General features: G+C 41.0%; 1 protein-coding gene across 1 annotated transcript; it reads right to left on the reverse strand.

Annotated features, from left to right (window-relative positions):
• Window positions 1-1,877: 1,877 nt before the first annotated feature.
• map3k12 (mitogen-activated protein kinase kinase kinase 12) lies at window positions 1,878-17,132 on the reverse strand. Its single transcript, XM_059332851.1, has 14 exons — window positions 16,915-17,132; window positions 15,028-15,551; window positions 11,772-11,955; window positions 11,471-11,662; window positions 10,863-11,021; window positions 10,392-10,550; window positions 10,079-10,187; window positions 9,417-9,526; window positions 8,645-8,761; window positions 8,050-8,184; window positions 7,219-7,942; window positions 7,060-7,127; window positions 6,594-6,891; window positions 1,878-4,321 (listed from the first exon to the last, which is right to left on the reverse strand). Exons 2-14 carry the CDS (start codon window positions 15,488-15,490, stop codon window positions 4,166-4,168), a joined length of 2,874 nt encoding a protein of 957 aa, XP_059188834.1. The 5' UTR covers window positions 15,491-15,551; window positions 16,915-17,132; the 3' UTR covers window positions 1,878-4,165.
• Window positions 17,133-17,619: the final 487 nt, after the last annotated feature.

A 17,619-nucleotide genomic window follows, 5' to 3' on the forward strand; every position in this document is an offset into this window, starting at 1 on the left:
TTCTTCCACAAAGCAAGCTTACTCAAGGAGCGAGGCTTTTTACCGGCTAGTCTTCACTCCTAAAACAAAATCAACATTCTTGTAGCACTTTCCCTCTCACCAAGAGGGTCGGGGGATTGAATCTGGCTTGGGGCTTTGCATGTTTTCCCTGTTCCAGCATGGATTCTCAATGACATGGTTCAGTTTAGTGACTCTAGAGCAAGGTTATAATAGTTTTGGATTTTTCATTAGTTTTAGTTTTAATTTCGTTGTGAATTTTTCTTTTCAAATTCAGTTAGTTTTAGTTAGTTTTTAGAGTGAGTTTGCTAGTTTTAGTTTATTTTTTATTTTTTGAAAATGCTTAGTTTTAGTTTAGTTTGTATTAGTTTTAGTTTTTTTGTAATGGGTATGTGCCTTCATTTCCTTTGGTTTATCCATCTTAGCCTCAATAAGGTTATTAACTCTTACAGTTCGGGGTGTTTTTAATTTTGGTTCTAGTGTAGACATCCCAGTCTCAGTAAACATATTCACCATGTGTTGCATGTTGAAATAAAAAAACTGAATTATGTATGAAAAAAGTTGACAAAGACGAAAACTAAGGATATTTTCACGATAATTTCAGTTAGTTTTAGTTAGTTTTGTAACCACACAATACAGTTTCAGTTAGTTATCGTTTTTTTAAAAACTCTTATTTTTATTTTTATTTCAGTTAACGAAAATGTTTTTTTCAATTTTAGTTTTCGTTATTTTGTTAGTTTTCGTTAACTATAATAACCTTGCTCTAGAGTGCCTGTAGGTGCGTATGAGTGAATATGTGCCTAATGAATGACTGAATGAATGTTGTAGTAAACGATCATCTGAATTTTCTTTATGGAACCAAATCAACTGTAAATTAGTAAGACTAACTGAAATAAAACTGTTTTATTTGGTAAACTTCATGGATCAAAATCCTGGATTACCGTAATACCAAACTCAGATTTATATATATATTATATATAATTCATATTTTTAAGCTTTTATTAAAGTTTCAAAGTTGAAAGTTAAATGACAACAGGAACAGTTTGGATATGCATGCATTCATAAAATCCCTAAAATATAGGGAAAAAACATAGTACTTAGTAGAATTTAGTTGTTTAATGAAATTAATTGATACCGTTATCTTCTGTGGAAAACTTTCCACTTAATGTAACATAATGGCAAATTTATTTTCTGTAGCTGTTTACGTAACGTAGCTCTAACATGAGTTGATGGATAACTACGTGTGTTTACCACGACATTTCTTAATTTTCTCCTCGTATGCTGCTTAGCTGACATTCTGTTTGAATGTAGGTGTATTTAAACACTAACACCAGATTCCCATGGGTGTGCAGTTAATATTTCACGGCTCTGTAACGAACAATGCAATCCTTTTCTGTCAGAGAGCCATGAAATATTATTTAGTATCTAGGCTACATACTTATGTTGCAGCATTGTGTTTTAGACTTGCCTCCAGAAGTCAGGATATAATCAAATGTAAAAGAATACGCTGGTACAGTTTCCTTTCATGCTGAAAAGTCCCTTTTTTAGGACCTTGATTGACTTTGCATGTAGAATTTGGTTTTACAATGAACATTAGCAGCTGTTAGACACTGACAAAGGTTCCTTTTTAATTGTCATACAATTATTAACAATTGGAGTAAAGGAAATGATACAGTTCTGTGTGTTCTTTAGGTTGTGCATGGTCTAGGAATAGTTTTTTGGGTCCTTGAAAAGTCATGAAAGTTGAATTTCTGACCATGAAACTGGAAAACCTGCACTGAAAAAGCAATTTATTTCTCATACAAGTGTTGTATGTGATGCAACAGCACAAACTGCAGCTGTAGTAAACACTAAACATCACACTTTTTTTAACCAATACATTATTTATTGTTGCTCATAATATTTTGCTTTTGATATAATTCCTATGTTACAGGTACAATGTGCAATGCTGTATAAAAACAAAACATTTCTATTCAAACCCAAAGGATACTTACTGTTCTACTAGTAACCACCACAGAGAAGTGCTCTATTCCTTATCTGGCTACTTCTGCAGTTATCTTAAAGGGTAAAAGGAACAGTTGAGGTTCTTATGAAGCTTATGAACATCGTGAACTACAGGAGTCCTTTTGGTTCTTCACTTAAAGGGGAACTTACCGATTTTACACATCGAGATTTGAAAAGTTGAATAAATCCTTTTGTGGGTTTTATGCAACTAAACTGTCTCATGTGATGTCATCTGAGTCAGCATCAGCTGGGTCCGAACACTACTAAGTTTGAAAATGAAAAATAAGTACGTAGCCCGCTTCTCATCTCTGCTTGAGGCTACATTAGCTGCTACTAGCATAACACAAACTGAATTACAGATTGTGTAAAAGAAGTGGATGTAGCCATTATGATGTCACCCATTGGTTTGTGGAATAACATTTTAGAGCCTCAAGTTTGGCATTTTGGCCATCGTGGCTTTTTGGAGCCAGCAGTGACCATATTTGGAGATTAAAAACAAGGTCACTGCTATTTATCTGTACACAGTGCCTTAGAGAGGCATTGCTACACCTCTATCCTGATTGATATGACGCTGCGGTAGCGACTTGTCAATCACAAGGAAGCCACGCTCTTAAACATACCCTGCTTTATTGTCTATTTTACTCTAAGTAGGACCATAATTTACAAAATAACCACCATGCTGTATTGAAGAAAACCTAAAACTAGCAATTGAGACCATAAACTTATTAGGAAACTGTTTACTGAGGCAATAACTCAAGTGAGAAGCAGGGTCATTTTCTCATAGACTTCTATACAATCAGACTTCCTTTTTGCAGCCAGTGGAGTCGCCCCCTGCTGGCCATTAGAAAGAATGCAGGTTTAAGGCACTTCCGCATTGGCTTCATTGTTCGGACACAGAGGCAACGTCCACTTCTTTTACACAGCCTGTGACCCGAAACCTCAGACTTCTCTGTTGAAGTGCATTGTGGGAAATGTAGGCGCCAGGGTTCTGACAAGAAAGAAGACTGTGGAATAAAGCTGCCGATATCTCTTTGTTTGCTGTATCAATTTTGATCTTTTTTTTTTGTTCGTTGTGAGACTGAGAACTTTAAAGAGGTGCAACGCTAAATCGGAGGAGCACTCCTTTACTAAAGCACCAACATCAGTGTTTGTTGTTAGATTCTACCTTAATGCTAGTGTACGTCGTCTCTATGAACACACATATATCCTACAAATGAAACACAATCAATCAGGCGACAATTTCAGAAACCGGTGGAGCAACATCGGTGTACATAAAATGTCAAAAGTGCATTTTGAGTGAACCCAAAGGTCTCCCATCCTATCAGGAATTTTATAAGCTTAATAAAAAACCTCAATCAGTCTTACGTGTATTTGAAACTCAGTAGTAGGAGGGTTAAAAAAAATAATATATCACCTACTGAGAATCCTAATTATGCATCATGATCGACGTCTTGGTGAGATTTTCATTCCATTTTTTTTTTTCTCGAGTGCTGACATTTATTAACAAAAAAACCCAAAACAAAATAACGGAAGTAATACTTTCAGGATTAAAAAAGTGTAAACTTTCACAAAATATAAAACTGACACATTCGAACCATAAATTATAAACATGTAGTCATGCATTTGTTCACAGGGCTGCATACCGTTTAGTCTTACATTTTTATCTTACAAATAAAATAAAGTTAGATATTTCTCATGTGGTATGTAATGGATATTTACATTATTATTCATTAGTATTTGATGCATTAGTGTGTGGAGTATCATGGAGGATGCTCCCAGAGTGAGGATTAGAGTGTTTAAAGGACAACAAGTGTGGTATCTTGTGCGTGCGTGTGCGTCTGTGGAAGGGTTTTTGCAGAACTGGAGCAGTGGCTAAGGTTACCTCAGTCACTATTTTGCCTAAAACAAAAACCCTACTGAACTTAAATGACATTTATCTGATGTCACAAGCTGCCAAAATATTTGATGTCAGGTTATGACAAATGTCCTATGTCATCTGATGTAGGTTTGCCAGCCAACAAACTTATGAGACACCATAAGTCAACTTGTCATAGTCTGAGTAGTGTAGTAGGTGTGATCCCTCATGACAACAGTAATGTACTGCACTGACAGATTGGTGTACGCCTGTGATGGTAGCTGGAGGTCTTTGCTAGCGTCCAGTGATCTATGGAGGTCCTGTGTGGGGCGCCTGTGGAGACCCCTGGTAGGGCTGAGACGGCGACACCCATGCTCCAGCACTGGGGGGACGACTGGGCTCTCCACTACCGGACTGGTCCAGCTCGGCGCTGTCGCAGTCAGAGTCATCGCACAGAGCCCGACTCTGCAGAGAGAGAGAGAGAGGGAAGCATGATGTCATTCATGAACCTCAGCAGACATTCAGTGTTTTTTAGCAGAATTCGGATCCTTAACTTGAGCAAACTGCCTATTCCCTCTGATGACAATTACACTGTCCAATCTATCTTTTGTATTGTATTGTTATTAATTCTGTGTATTTTATTGTATTTTATTGCTGTATCTTTTCTATCTTTTTTGTACGGTGTCCTTGAGTGCCAAGAAAGGCACCTCCAAATAAAATGTATTATTATTATTATTTAATTACAACAAACAGTATATTGACTAGTTAACCCTCTAGAGCAGCTATTCTCAACCTTGGGGTTGGGACCCCAATTGGGGTCGCCAGATGATTTCTGGGGGTCGCCAAATAATTTTGGAAGCCAGCTCTGTCTCCACTGTGTTAAAGTGTTCATGTGTTAATGTGTTTTAGTCTTTTTGGTCATTTCGTGTTTTTTTTTGTCATTTTGTGTCTTTTTTGGTCATTTTGTTTCCTTTTTTTGGTCATTTTATGCCAATTTTTAGTCATTTTGTGTCTTTTTTGGTCATTTTGTTTCCTTTTTTTGGTCATTTTATGCCAATTTTTAGTCATTTTGTGTCTTTTTTGGTCATTTTGTTTCCTTTTTTTGGTCATTTTATGCCTTTTTTTAGTCATTTTGTGTCTTTTTTTGGTCATTTTGTGTCTTTGGTCAATTTGTATCTTTTTGTGGTCATTTGTTGTCATTTTGTGGTCAATTTGAGTCATTTTTTGCTTAATTTTATGTAATTTTTTGGTCATTTTGGTTCATTATTTGTCCAAAATGCATTGTATCAACTGAGTTTGTTTGATCTGAACTGTGCGTGTGAGATTCTGTTCAGTGAGTGGGGGTCGCGGACAACATGCATGTTAAATTGGGGGTCACGACTCAAAAAGGTTGAGAACTACTGGTCTAGAGTCCATTAAAGCACCGCCACGTTACTTCTTCATGACGTGAAGACATAAAAATGAAGCAACATTGAGTCTTGCCATCAGCTTCCCTCTAAAGTTCTGGCTTGAAACTCCATGCCAGATTTTTTTGAATTATATTCGGCCAAGTAAAACGGAGATAATGTCAAATATATTTAGTATAAAAATATAGAACTAGAAATTATCCTCATTTTAACTGTTATATGTAATATTTGCAACCTGTATTCACATTTGCAACATTTAAATATAATTTTCAAGATCAGATTTTATGTTTTCCTTTGTTTCTTTTGGGTTCAACATTTTCATCAAGTGAGTCAAAGTTAAAAAATAATTATCAGGACATATAGGTGAGGTAACACTGAAAAAAATGGTATCAACATGGCATGGTAAAGATTTTTTAACAGATTTTTTAAAGGACATAATAGCCCAAGATTTCAGAAGGTTAAAATGAGCCCTATCTTTTCAAAATTAAAACACTACTTATATAAATGCATTAATAATAATAATAATCTAATAATATATTTAGAATTTATACAACAATCTGAGTGGGGCCATTCTGCATAAAAAGTTATTTTATTTTTGATACTTTTATTTAACCCTTTGATGCACAACATATGGACAACCCTCCTAATGCACAACATGGGTCAAAGATGACTCATTCATCCAAATTTGATTTAAAATTAAATTACCTAATACTATAATAATAGTAATTTGTTTCAAATAGTTACTTTCCACACTCATATATTTAATATATTTAACATGTTTATGTATCATTTTGTCACACATACAGTGTATCTGGAAGGTTTTCACAGCGCTTCACTTTTTCCACATTTCTTTATGTTTCAGCCTTATTCCAAAATTGATTAAATTAATTTTTCCTTAAAAATATACACACAATACCCCCATAATGAAATTTTTTGACCCATGTTGTGCATTAGAAGCCTAGTGATACAAAAAGGGTTTTTATTCAAAAAGTAAGAAATGGAAAACAAAAAATTTGGATGTATGATAATCAAAAACAAGTTGATTGAGAAAAAACCTGGAATACTGAATGATTAAATTAATTTATTGCAAAAATATTGAAAATTAAAACCTCAGTCGGGTCACTTTAGACCCATGTTGTGCATCAATGGGTTAAGTAAGTAAGTTTTGAATGCAGGATTTTTACTTGTAGTGGAGTAATTCTGCACTGTGATATTACTACTTTATTTAAGTAAGGGATCAGAATACTTTTTCCACCACTGGTGCTTTTACATCAGCCCAAGAAGATGACACAAACTGACACATGCGCTCCTCTGTGGCGGAGCTGTTTTACCTCATTAGGATTCTGCCCGACGTCCAGCTGAGCTTTGCTCTGTCCCAGCGCTCCTTCTCTCTCCGACAGGCCGTCTGAAGCCTGCGCAGGATCGGTGTTGTCGGCCGGGATCTCCGACCCCTGAGAGAGGAGGTCGTCGCTGCGGTCGTCCAACCTGTCGTCCGTGTTGGTGCTGACCACGTCGGGGGTGCCGCTGTGGGAGTGGTCAGTAGTGTGGCCCTCCTCGCCGTCCGACACGGACAGGTTCTCTGAGCTGAAGGTGGACACCGACTGGCACTTGGTGATGCTCGTCGGACGTCTGGAGAAATAAGAAATTAGAAATGACAACAAAATTTCAGAGCAAATGATGTGAAAGAATGACGCAAATCAAAAATATTCTTTTGGTCTCTGAATAAATCTGCAACTCATAGAGCGGAAAGATGGCTGGAGGCAATTTTCCAGTGACGAAGGACAGCAAGTTACTCACCGTCTCCTTGGCAACTCAACCTCACTGTCAACTTCACCCTCCTCCTCTTCTGATGACACTCCACGCCTCTGTAGCCAGAAACAGGAAAGATGCACAAGTGAAAATCAGAGTGTTACCAGAGGAATGCTGAGGAAAACAAGCAGACATTTGGCTGCGTACCTGTTTGCGTGTGATAGCTGCCCTGTACAGAATGGCTGAAGGAGTCAGGTGCTGACCCCCAATTCCCCCTGAGGCCCCACGAGGCAACCTCACAGCTCCAGCTCCCTCCTCTTTATCCTCCCCATCGTGAGGCAGACGTGGGGATCCCAGAGACCCCCTCCCTGCTGCAGCCCCCCTCCCACACGGTGAGTCTGGGCTGCTGGAGAACGGGAACGACGCGGCATCCTCGCTCGGCGTGTCGCTGCGCGGAGGGGTTTCTGTGAGATCATCCAGCCCGGCCGCCCCCGCCTCTGACCCCCCTAACCCTGCAGATGCGCTGAGGCTTCCCCCTCTCTCCAGCCCACCCACAGAGGACTCCCCTTTCCCCTGCCCTTCTGCCTCCAGCGTGGTGCAGATGAGGTCAGGGCTGGAGGAGGACAGCTGCCTCTGCTGCTGCTCGTGGCTGAGGCCCCGCAGGGCTGCGGAGGGCTCCAGGAGCTGCTTCGAGGTGTTAGTGCTAGAACCGTTAGCCTGGGCAGTTGTGTCCCTATTAGGGGAGGACTGATTTGCTTTAAGTCCAGCCAGGTCCCCGCTGCTGCCCTTCCCAGGCTTGCGATGTCGGGTCTTTACCCTCCGAGAGCGGCTGGGAGAAGTGGAGCTTCTGTTGGGGCAGGCCGGGATAGTGACTTGCATCACAGAGGAGTCCATTTTGGGAATGATTACCTCAGACTTGAGGATGTCTGGCCTGAAAGAGTAGGAGGGATTCGTCAACAACTACAATACACCAGCCTAATGAATATTCATTTCAGCATCAATCTTTTATCGAATAAAGACTGAAATGAGATCGCACACCTCTTTCCTGAGGGCAGTTTCTGTGGGACATTTCTCTTTTTGATGAGTTTGTCCATCGAATTAGAGGAGCTCTGCTGTCTGGAGCTGTGATGCTTAAACAAGCCCGGATACTTTTTATCCAAAGACTGCTCTCTCCTAGAAAAAAAAAGTACCAAATAACACCAAAGTGTAAACATACTGTAGCTTATTGATTTGCAAAGAAATATGCATTTAAAGGTGCAGTATGTTCTGGATTCTAGAGAAAGATATTTGATTGCTGAGTCTCATTCCCAGGCTGCAAAATATAAATGTTTTGGGTTGGTCTTCCATCCCTAACAGACAGTCAGTATTTGACGACCTGGGAATGAGACTCGGCATAACTGTGGGTCTCTGGAGTGTCTACCAACCCACCAACTGAGAAATAAGACAACTTTGTCAGTTTTTTGTGGGCTGCTTAAATCAGAAAACAAGAATACTCGTATCAGTATTTTGTATTTTATTTGAAACCTTTCATGAGTCTTTCTAATTTGTAACAAAATATACATTTTGATGTATTTGTGCCCATTGCTGCCATTTATAAAGACTGTAAACCCTGTGTTCATGTATTTATTAGTACCTCTGCAACTCTTTCTCTTTGAGCTCCAGCTGCAGCATGACAGCACTGAGCTCCATGTAAAGGTTGTTAGCCCTCTCCAGTTTCCTCTCATAGTGCTCGCGAATGTCCAAAGCATGCCTGAGAAGAAAAAAGAGGCTGCTGATGTCATTGTGCATCCGCATGAGAGACTCCAAATCCTCCACAATAGACATACTCTCAAGGCACTTATTTTATGCACATGGGCGGACAAAGGAATGACACTGAGAAATGGGACAGAGTGAAAGTGGCCTCATACATGTAAGTTAACATAGTAAAAGTACCATCATCCACTGATGTAGTGTGACACCCTGAGGGGATTCTCCAAATCCACAATTCAGTTTGACTATATTTAAACCGTTAAGAATCATTTCAAGTTTCAATTTAAACATTTCTTTCAGCACTGAAGGTTAGACTTTTGAGTCTTGATTTATAAAGATCAACAGATCGTTGGTTTTTAAAAAGATACACGCTACATGGTATCAAATGTGATACACCTGCCATATTTTGGGGGAACTGTAGGCTTACCACACTAAAGCCATAGGATCAAATTTAAATAATTGGGAACAAACTGTTTCAGATAAAAATGGCAAAAGAGTACTTTACAACAAAAACTTCAGTTTCTTAACCTTTACGAGGTGCACCTGAATGCACCACGAGTGACTGAATTTGGAAAAAGCCACCGAAAAAAATCTTGACACCCCTATGAGTTACCGTGAACCTATTTAGGAGATTAAAGGTAAAAAAGCAAACAGACCTGAGCTCCTCTCTGCGTCGGTTGATCAGTTCCTCGTCGAGTCGGTGGATACAAGTTCCCTCAGATTTAATCTTCTCAAAGTGCTGTTTCACCTCTTCCCGCCATTCCGCCTAAGGAGAGCACATTTCTGTTAACCAGCCGACAGTTTAAGTCTGATCACTGTGCAAGCCTGTGTGGGTGCATGTGTATTTGTGTGCACCATGTCTGTATATTTAAAATCTCTGTGTTGGAGCCAATCTGGGTGTTATTGATATCTATGATTATGTGGGTATTTGAATACCTGACCACAGGGGGGTGGTAACACACCCAATTAGTTATTAAGTAGACACCATTAAGTAAGTCAGAGTGTTTGGACCGCAGAGATTGTTCATACTTTTTGTGGTGGATAATTGGCCCATTAAAAAAAGCACACACAGTAAGAAAATTTGCATGCTGCACAACTACTAACAAACTTAAAGGAACTACAATCAACATCACTACAACTACAGACAGAATAATCAGCAACCAATAAAGGTACAACTGTAAATAACACTTCGAATATCGTTTCAAACATCACCATGGCTTTTGGTAATGGGCCAATTAGCCACAGCACTATGATTTGTCTTTTGGTGCAGGTACAGATCTTCCTTTTCCAGATGGTGACTCCGAAGAAGCGACCATACCTGAGACTTGAAGTATGTCTCTTGTGGAGTGGACAGCACATCAGCTGACGCTATATCCAGATGAAGAAGGATCTGACGGAAAGAGGGCCTATTCCTGGGCTTACAGTTCCTGCAAATGCAAGATAGGAAAGACAGCAGTGTACATTTACAATGCAATAATCAATAAAGTCCTTAAAGGAAAGATCAACACCTCCCCATGCATCTGCTCTCACCCCCTGCTTCCACTCCTCTAATCTGTCCCTCTTGTCCTCTCTTCCCTGCTGAGCTTAATTATTCTTCTTTCCACGTTTTTCTATTTCCAGGCGCTACTCACCAGCACTGTCTGAGGAGGATCTTGAAGCCGTCAGGGCAGCTCTCAGGAACGGGCAGCTGAAGGCTGTTGTTTCCCACACCCCAGATGATGGCAGATGAGTCCACATCTTTGTAAGGGATTTCTCCGGTTAGCATCTCCCACAGCACCACTCCAAAGGACCTTAAAGTTAAGTCAGGCTTTATTTATTCATTCAGAAAGTGTCAATACGGTCAAGATTTCTTCAAGAAAAGAGAACGGAGAAAGAATTGTGCATTTACAACCTCACAAAAACACTGTTCACTCACAGAAAATACCAGTAAATAGAAACACTGCAATAACAAACAATTAACTGGCAATGCTGATAAAGTATCTGCTCTCCTATTGTAGTGCAGTACATTAAAAAGGAGGAATTGCTAAATTGCTGCACAGTCAAGAAAAAACATGCTGATGGATTTGTGAGCTAGAAAAGATGTCGGTGTTTATCAGACTTACCAGATGTCCACCTTTTCCGACACTGGCTCGTTCCGAATCACTTCAGGAGCCATCCAAGCTACCGTGCCGGCGAAGGACATCTTGGTGCTCTTGTCACTGAGCTCCTTCGAAGTGCCGAAGTCGGAGATCTTCACCAGGTCATCATGTGTGATCAGCATGCTGCAAAGGAGGAATAATGTGTCATTTTAAATGGCAATAATAAGGATTGAGTAATGAAATGTTAGGTGTTGTGCTGGCTGAGTTTCTCGTGTCGAGTCTAGAGTTGTAGCGATTAGTTAATCGACAGAAAAACACAGACACATTGGCAACAATCTTGACAATCAATTTATGCAAAAATTGCAGAAAATGCTGCCTTCAGCCTCTCAAATATGGAGATGTCCTGCTTTTCTTTGATTTACACCATTAAACTGAATATCTTTGGGTTTTGAAATGACAAAACAAGATATTCAAAGTAATCACCTTTGACTTAGAGAAGCTGGGACATTTTTCACTATATTCTGACATTTAATAGACAAAACAATTAACCTATTAATCGAGAAGATAATCACAAGATGAATCATTTAAAAGAATAAACATTAGCTGAAGCCCTAGTGGGTTCGTTGACTTACTTGGGGGATTTGAGGTCTCGATGGATGATTTTGTGGAGGTGGAGGTAGTTCATGCCTCCTGCAATGCCCATGGACCAGTCAACCAGGAGGGAGGGGGTGATTTTACGACCCGCCCTCAGCACCTCGTACAGTTGGCCTTGGGCACAATATTCCATCAAGATACAGTAACAAGGAGCCTGGGTGCACACGCCCCTGAAAGGAAGCACAGCAGTCAGACTACTTCTCACAGCGCTGAACTGAGAGAGAGATTTATGCAGTTAAATGTTGCATTGACACTGAAGGATATCAAGTGTTTCCTCACTTGAAAGTGATGATGTTGGGGTGCTTGAGCTTGCGGAGGTGTTTGATCTCAGTTTCTTTGATGTCCCGCACTTTCTTTACAGCGACGTCATCTCCGTGGAACTTGCCGAGGAAGACGGCCCCCTGTGCCCCGCTGCCCACCCACTGCAGGTCGGAGATTTCCTCAAAAGGAACCTCCCAGGACTCTAAACTCAGACCAACAAGTCCACAAAAAGAAACTCAATGAATAAATGTGAAAGGGGTTACACAGAGTTAACACGGCATTGCAACAGATTGTTTTGCAGTAGCACTATCTATCTATCTATCTATCTATCTATCTATCTATCTATCTTTTACTTTTGATACATTTTTATAATACCTGTGTGCCTTTCTATCTTCATTTTGTGGATTTGGATATTAGTTTATTTATATTTTTATTTTGCATTCTTTCCTGCTATGCCCATCTGCTTCTCTCAGGATGAATAAAGTTATATCTTTATCTTCTATCTTATAAAGTTGAACCAACTCCTCTCTACTTCGGTTCCAACAAAACCTGAACATCGTAACTTTGACGAAGAGAGGAATTTATTGCATTCTTACTGAATTATGACCAAGAAATCTGGACATTTTACAGTTGAACAATAACAATTAGAGATATTTTGAAGCTATCTCAAATATTTATTAGGCTGGAACATCTCTGCAGCACCATAATATTTAATTCAGAATAGTATTTTCACTCATATGTTTCCTTTCACATTTCTGCACCTTGCATATTGCAATTTTGATCAAACTTCGATAACTTGTGCTGCCTTAGAACCTCCGTTTGAGTAATGACTTAATTTATATCCATCACACATTGCAAAGCCTCTAAATGTCAACATGAACTCTTTCTCCACCCATTTGGGTGCCAGGAAGGAGTCAGGGTATTTGCTGAGCAAATGCTACATCCATGCTACACATTAGAATGGGCCAGCAGGACACAATGACATCATACAAAGTGCCTGACATGTTCAAACAAATGTTATATTGATAACTTATTCAGCAGAGCATTACGTTTCCATCCAGAGATAAGAGGAAAAATTGAGGGAGAAACAACAATCTGCTCAAAGTCTAATCTGTCTGTCATCTGTCATACTGACACTACTTAAACGGCTGCGAGAGCCTGGTCACTAAAGAGAGACGGACTGGGCAGAATAAAAGAGACAGGCGGATCAATTCTTCATGAGGTCCACTGAAGTGTCGAGATCTCTGGAGAGCTGCTGCAGCAGAGGCAGATGCACATGATGCTCCCCCCTGGCCAGCTGTGAAAACTCACTGTAGCTGATGACTGAATGAACCGGGCTGACGGACCCGCAAACAGCGTTTGATGCTGCCAGCAGGACGTGGTTGTGATGAAAATAATGTTGGAGAATAAAATAAATTAACTAAATGACTGTACTTCAGTTATATTTGAGGTACTTATACTTGAGCATTTCCATTCTCTGCTACTTCACACTTCCAATTGAATACATTTCAGGGGTAGTCTGACTCACTGGATGTAGACTGTGGGTATAAGCTCACCTTTGGCTGGAGGCATTCTCCTCCCTTTCCACTGTCTCTGCTGTCTATTTTGCAAGGGGCACCATCATTGCATCCTGGGCCAGACCATTGTGATTGGTTTAAAATATGTGGAAGCATTTTAACCCCTTTAGCAGAATGATAATTGGTAGAACCTTTCTCCAGCAATGACATAACGCTGTGGGGAGAGGTCAGGCTATGCAAGACTATTTCAGGGGTTAATATTGTAGTTTTTACTCCACTAAATGTATCTGACAGCTGTAGTTACTTGTTCCATTACAGATTGAGATTTTGCATTAAGAAATAGATGATATGCTTATAAAATACACAATGCATTGTTCAGAATTTAACCAGTGATTCCGAACCTTTTTGCCGAATGACCAATTAAAAAAAGCCGTTTGCAGTTGTGACCACTTCAGAAGAGGGTCCAGGTGTGCACAAATCCAAGGAAGATGACTCAGGTGCAAGTAATAAAATACTTTACTGCAGGGCACAAAGAAGACCTGCACACTTTTAGGATCCAGATTAATAGTTTAGTCTTCTTGTTGTGACCATTTGTCCTGTTGCAAATGTCTGTGAGTTGTTAGCGGTTCCACCAAAGGGACATTTCCCCTCTAAACTTCTCAGACGGTCTGCTTAAATAATTACTTGAGGCCCAAATATATCTAATCATCCAATATTTAATGGAAGATTCCTCCTTCCTTTACCCATGAACCACTTAAAACCCTGTCCAGGTAGGGATAGGGCTGACAACAGAATAACTGCAATGCCAAAATGCATTCACAATGCATTACACAACTGAAACTACATCGGTTCAAACTAATAAAAAGTTTTTTGTGTCTCACACCCTGACCCCCGATTTATCTTGTATGACCCTTTAGAGGGACTCAACCCGTAGGTTGGAAACCACTGGATTAAACTGTCTACGACCACTAACTTACGAACAACACTACGGATGTACAATACAATATATCTGGTGCAGGTGATTTTAGTACTTTTACTTTTGATACTTTAATTACATTTTGTTAATAATACTTGTCTACTTGTACTTAAAGAAGGATCTAATTATTTCACCCACCACTGAAGTTTAAGCTTTACCCATGAGTTCAGGTAGGCATTTATTCTGGTGATCTCCATGGTTATGAAGCTGCCACAATAATTTTGAATTTAATTGAAAGACAAAGACAAAGTATTCTGACTTTTCTTTGTAGTGTGACAGTAATACTCAACTTACAGCCTACCATGTCCTAGTTCATTATAAAAGTAATGGATTCACACTCAGAATTTCCTTTGCACTTTGAATGTAAATAAGCTGCCAGAGTGCATTTAAAAAAAGCATCAAAATAGAGCCTGTTTATCAATAAAGTGCCAGAGGATAATTTAAATAAGCTATTCATTCTGTCCCTGGTCCCTGTCCCTGTTTCATGTTTATGGATCAGTCCAATATTTGAGTATCAACTATTTCAAATGCAACCAAAACATTTGCAACTAAAATACTGTTATTAAGCTATTCAACACAGTGAATAAAAGCAGCGCTAATCCTTGTGTCAAGTGAAATTAAGTTAATAAATCATTATGTCAGTTAATTTGAAAATAAGGGATTTCAAAGAAAGATGGGTCTTTTAATGTTTGTTCATTGTATGTTATAAATATTCTTCATGTTTGTTAATCAACTGGCCCCTGTTGAGTGAGATAGAAGTGGAACATTTGCTGTCACATACCTTCATGGCTATGTTTGTGTTCAGTGGAGTAGGCCTTTCCAATCATGGTCCAGACTGGTTTTAGGCAGCCAAACAGTCCCTCCAAAAAACCTCCACTTCCTGATTGTAGCCGAATGTTCTCCGACTGGCTCCGAACGGCACCAGCCTCTGGACTGTGCCCCGCCTCGGCCCCGCCGCCACACTGGCAGGCCTCATGTTCATGTAGTTTTAACACGCTGTTGTCAAAGTGGGCTGAGGTTCCATCACTGGGAGTGGGGCTGCTGCCGCCCGGCGCCCCCGGTCCACCGGTGTCAATGGACAGCACGTTACGGAGGACACACTGTGTGGGGGTCAGGTCCGTTTCGGGGGTGCAGGCAGGGGTGTCTCCATCGAGTCTTCGATAGGGAGCTTCTGAGATGGGGGTGCTGAAGCCTGACAGGGAGGGGGAAGGGGCGCGGGGCTCATGGATACAGGTCCCACTCATTAGGGGTTTCCCCAACACAGCAGGTTAGGGTGGATGGAGGATGGAACGATGAGACGTAAGCCTGAAAGAGAAGATTTATAGAGAGAGATGCATTAGAATGATTTAGAAGTGTTAGTACGGCCGTATTTCATCTTTATGTTGCTACTTTTCAAGCTAAAAACAATTGATTTCTGCATTGGACAGCTCCATTTGCAGAGGAGCTGTCCAGTGCTGAAACGACTGTCCCCTTCCTCTACTGATCTTTTAAGACATGCCTGGAGTTTGCAGTAACTTTTTCGGTTATTCAAGCAATGCACAAAACCAAAACAGTGGAGTCGTGCTGTGAGGTGGGCACCCAGCCAGTCCTCCAGTTTAACCACTCCATTTTTACAACCAGAATCTTTCTGAATCATGCAGTAAAAACCTCTCCTCTGTGCCAGTGAATGGGAAAACCAGCGTGCCCAGTGGAGCCATCACCCAGAGTGGAGATGGGCTTTATGAATGAATCTACCAGAGGAGGTTGTGCTGTTCACAGCAAAAGGCTGTCACCTGTTCTTTAACTGTCCCTCTGAGGGGCATCAGTGTCTGACAACATCGGAGCAAAGATACTCAGCAGCTCCCATATGTCGTTCATCATGCATCAAGTGAGGAGCATTGTGTGCATCTGAAGAATATGACGAATTGCATAACCACTTCAGTGTGGATGTGTACGTCCGTCCGTCCGTGCGTGCGTGCGTGCATGCGTGTGTGAGAGAGAGCGACAGAGAGAGGGAGAGAGAGAGAGAGAGAGAGAGAGAGAGAGAGAGAGAGAGAGAGAGAGAGAGAGAGAGAGAGAGAGAGAGAGCACATGTACCCAATTCTCATTTCTTACACCAGCACCATTTCTTGCACTGCACCACTGCATGAGAAGAAGCCACCACGACTGAACGAAATGAGAGCGTGAAAAACGGGCAATAAACAACCACCGGGCCTGTGCGAAGGAGCAGTGTGCGCACACACATATACACAAACACACACATACATACACACACACACACACACGCACGCACACACATACACACACGCACACACACACACAAACGCAGGAAGATCAATCTTTAAATAACCGAGGATGTGATGATGACACTCAGCAGCATCATAACCGACGTGCATGAATTGCAAGCCTACTATGGTTCATGCCAAGTGAAACTGCCGCAGCGTCTCAACGTTTTACTCAACGTTGGCATCAACACAAATATTTCATAATGTGGGCTTTTTTCGTTGCTCAAATATGATTTTCTAGCATTTATCGACGATGATCCGTTTCTTGGCAGCATCAGTTCATTGGTGCAGTGTGAGCGGCGTGAACGCTACCGCACCGAGCAACGGCATCATACCTTAACGTCCTGTGATACCTGATTTCTTATTCAATCAGCATTTAACCGGATAGTATGACATTCCCATACCTTTCTGCCTGGTTGATGTCGCGTTGTCAAGTGAAGGGGTGGGCTCGGCTTTCTATTTGTCGGCGATAATGAGCAATTCGTGGTTTTTCCTTTCGTCCGGGCTGTCTGTTGTCTCTCCAGTCCCTATATCCACGAGTTTCACGTTACTGGGATGGATCCCATCGGGCAAATTGTGTTATCAATAACCGGGGACCCATGCAACGTGAGGCGCGCTGGGTTTTGGGGGGAGGGAGCTGTCTCCTTCCCAGTGCTGAATTGACGTCACGGAAATGCAAGTTGCGCCGCGAGGGGGCGCTACCACCACCCTGTGCAAACACACACACACACACACAAGCACAAGCACACACACGGACTCAGTTTTCCACCATCACATGCATTATTTCCATTTCCAAAATGTGTCCTAATGGGGGCATTTCATTCACTGATTCCTTCAAACAGGATCTTACCCCGTGCATATCCACCCTGCTGCTGCTGCTGTGTCCTTGAGCAAGACGCACTGCATCCCCTCCGGCTGCAGGGAGGCTTTGACCATGCTCTTTGCCCTTCCCTGGTGAGGAGGGAAAGACAGCATCATTATGTTCACCAAAATGAGGAATCAGATACTTTTTTTAAAGGCTTATAATATAATCAATTGGCTGATAATAAATGGATCATTGAGAGGAAATAAACAACACGGAAGTAACAGTGCAGGAACAACTCCATTTG

This window comes from Centropristis striata, chromosome 5 (genome assembly GCF_030273125.1).
Source record: "Centropristis striata isolate RG_2023a ecotype Rhode Island chromosome 5, C.striata_1.0, whole genome shotgun sequence".
Classification (NCBI taxonomy): domain Eukaryota; kingdom Metazoa; phylum Chordata; class Actinopteri; order Perciformes; family Serranidae; genus Centropristis; species Centropristis striata.

Bases quoted from the DNA above. Each gene is read 5' to 3' on its own strand.
- map3k12 (XM_059332851.1), bottom strand. From the start codon at position 15,490: ATGAGTGGGACCTGTATCCATGAGCCCCGCGCCCCTTCCCCCTCCCTG. The intron at 11,956-15,027 runs GTATGTGACAGC...GTCTGAGTTTAG, and splicing joins ACACAAACATAGCCATGAAG to AGTCCTGGGAGGTTCCTTTT. The intron at 8,185-8,644 runs GTACTAATAAAT...TTTTTTTTCTAG, and splicing joins AAAGAGAAAGAGTTGCAGAG to GAGAGAGCAGTCTTTGGATA.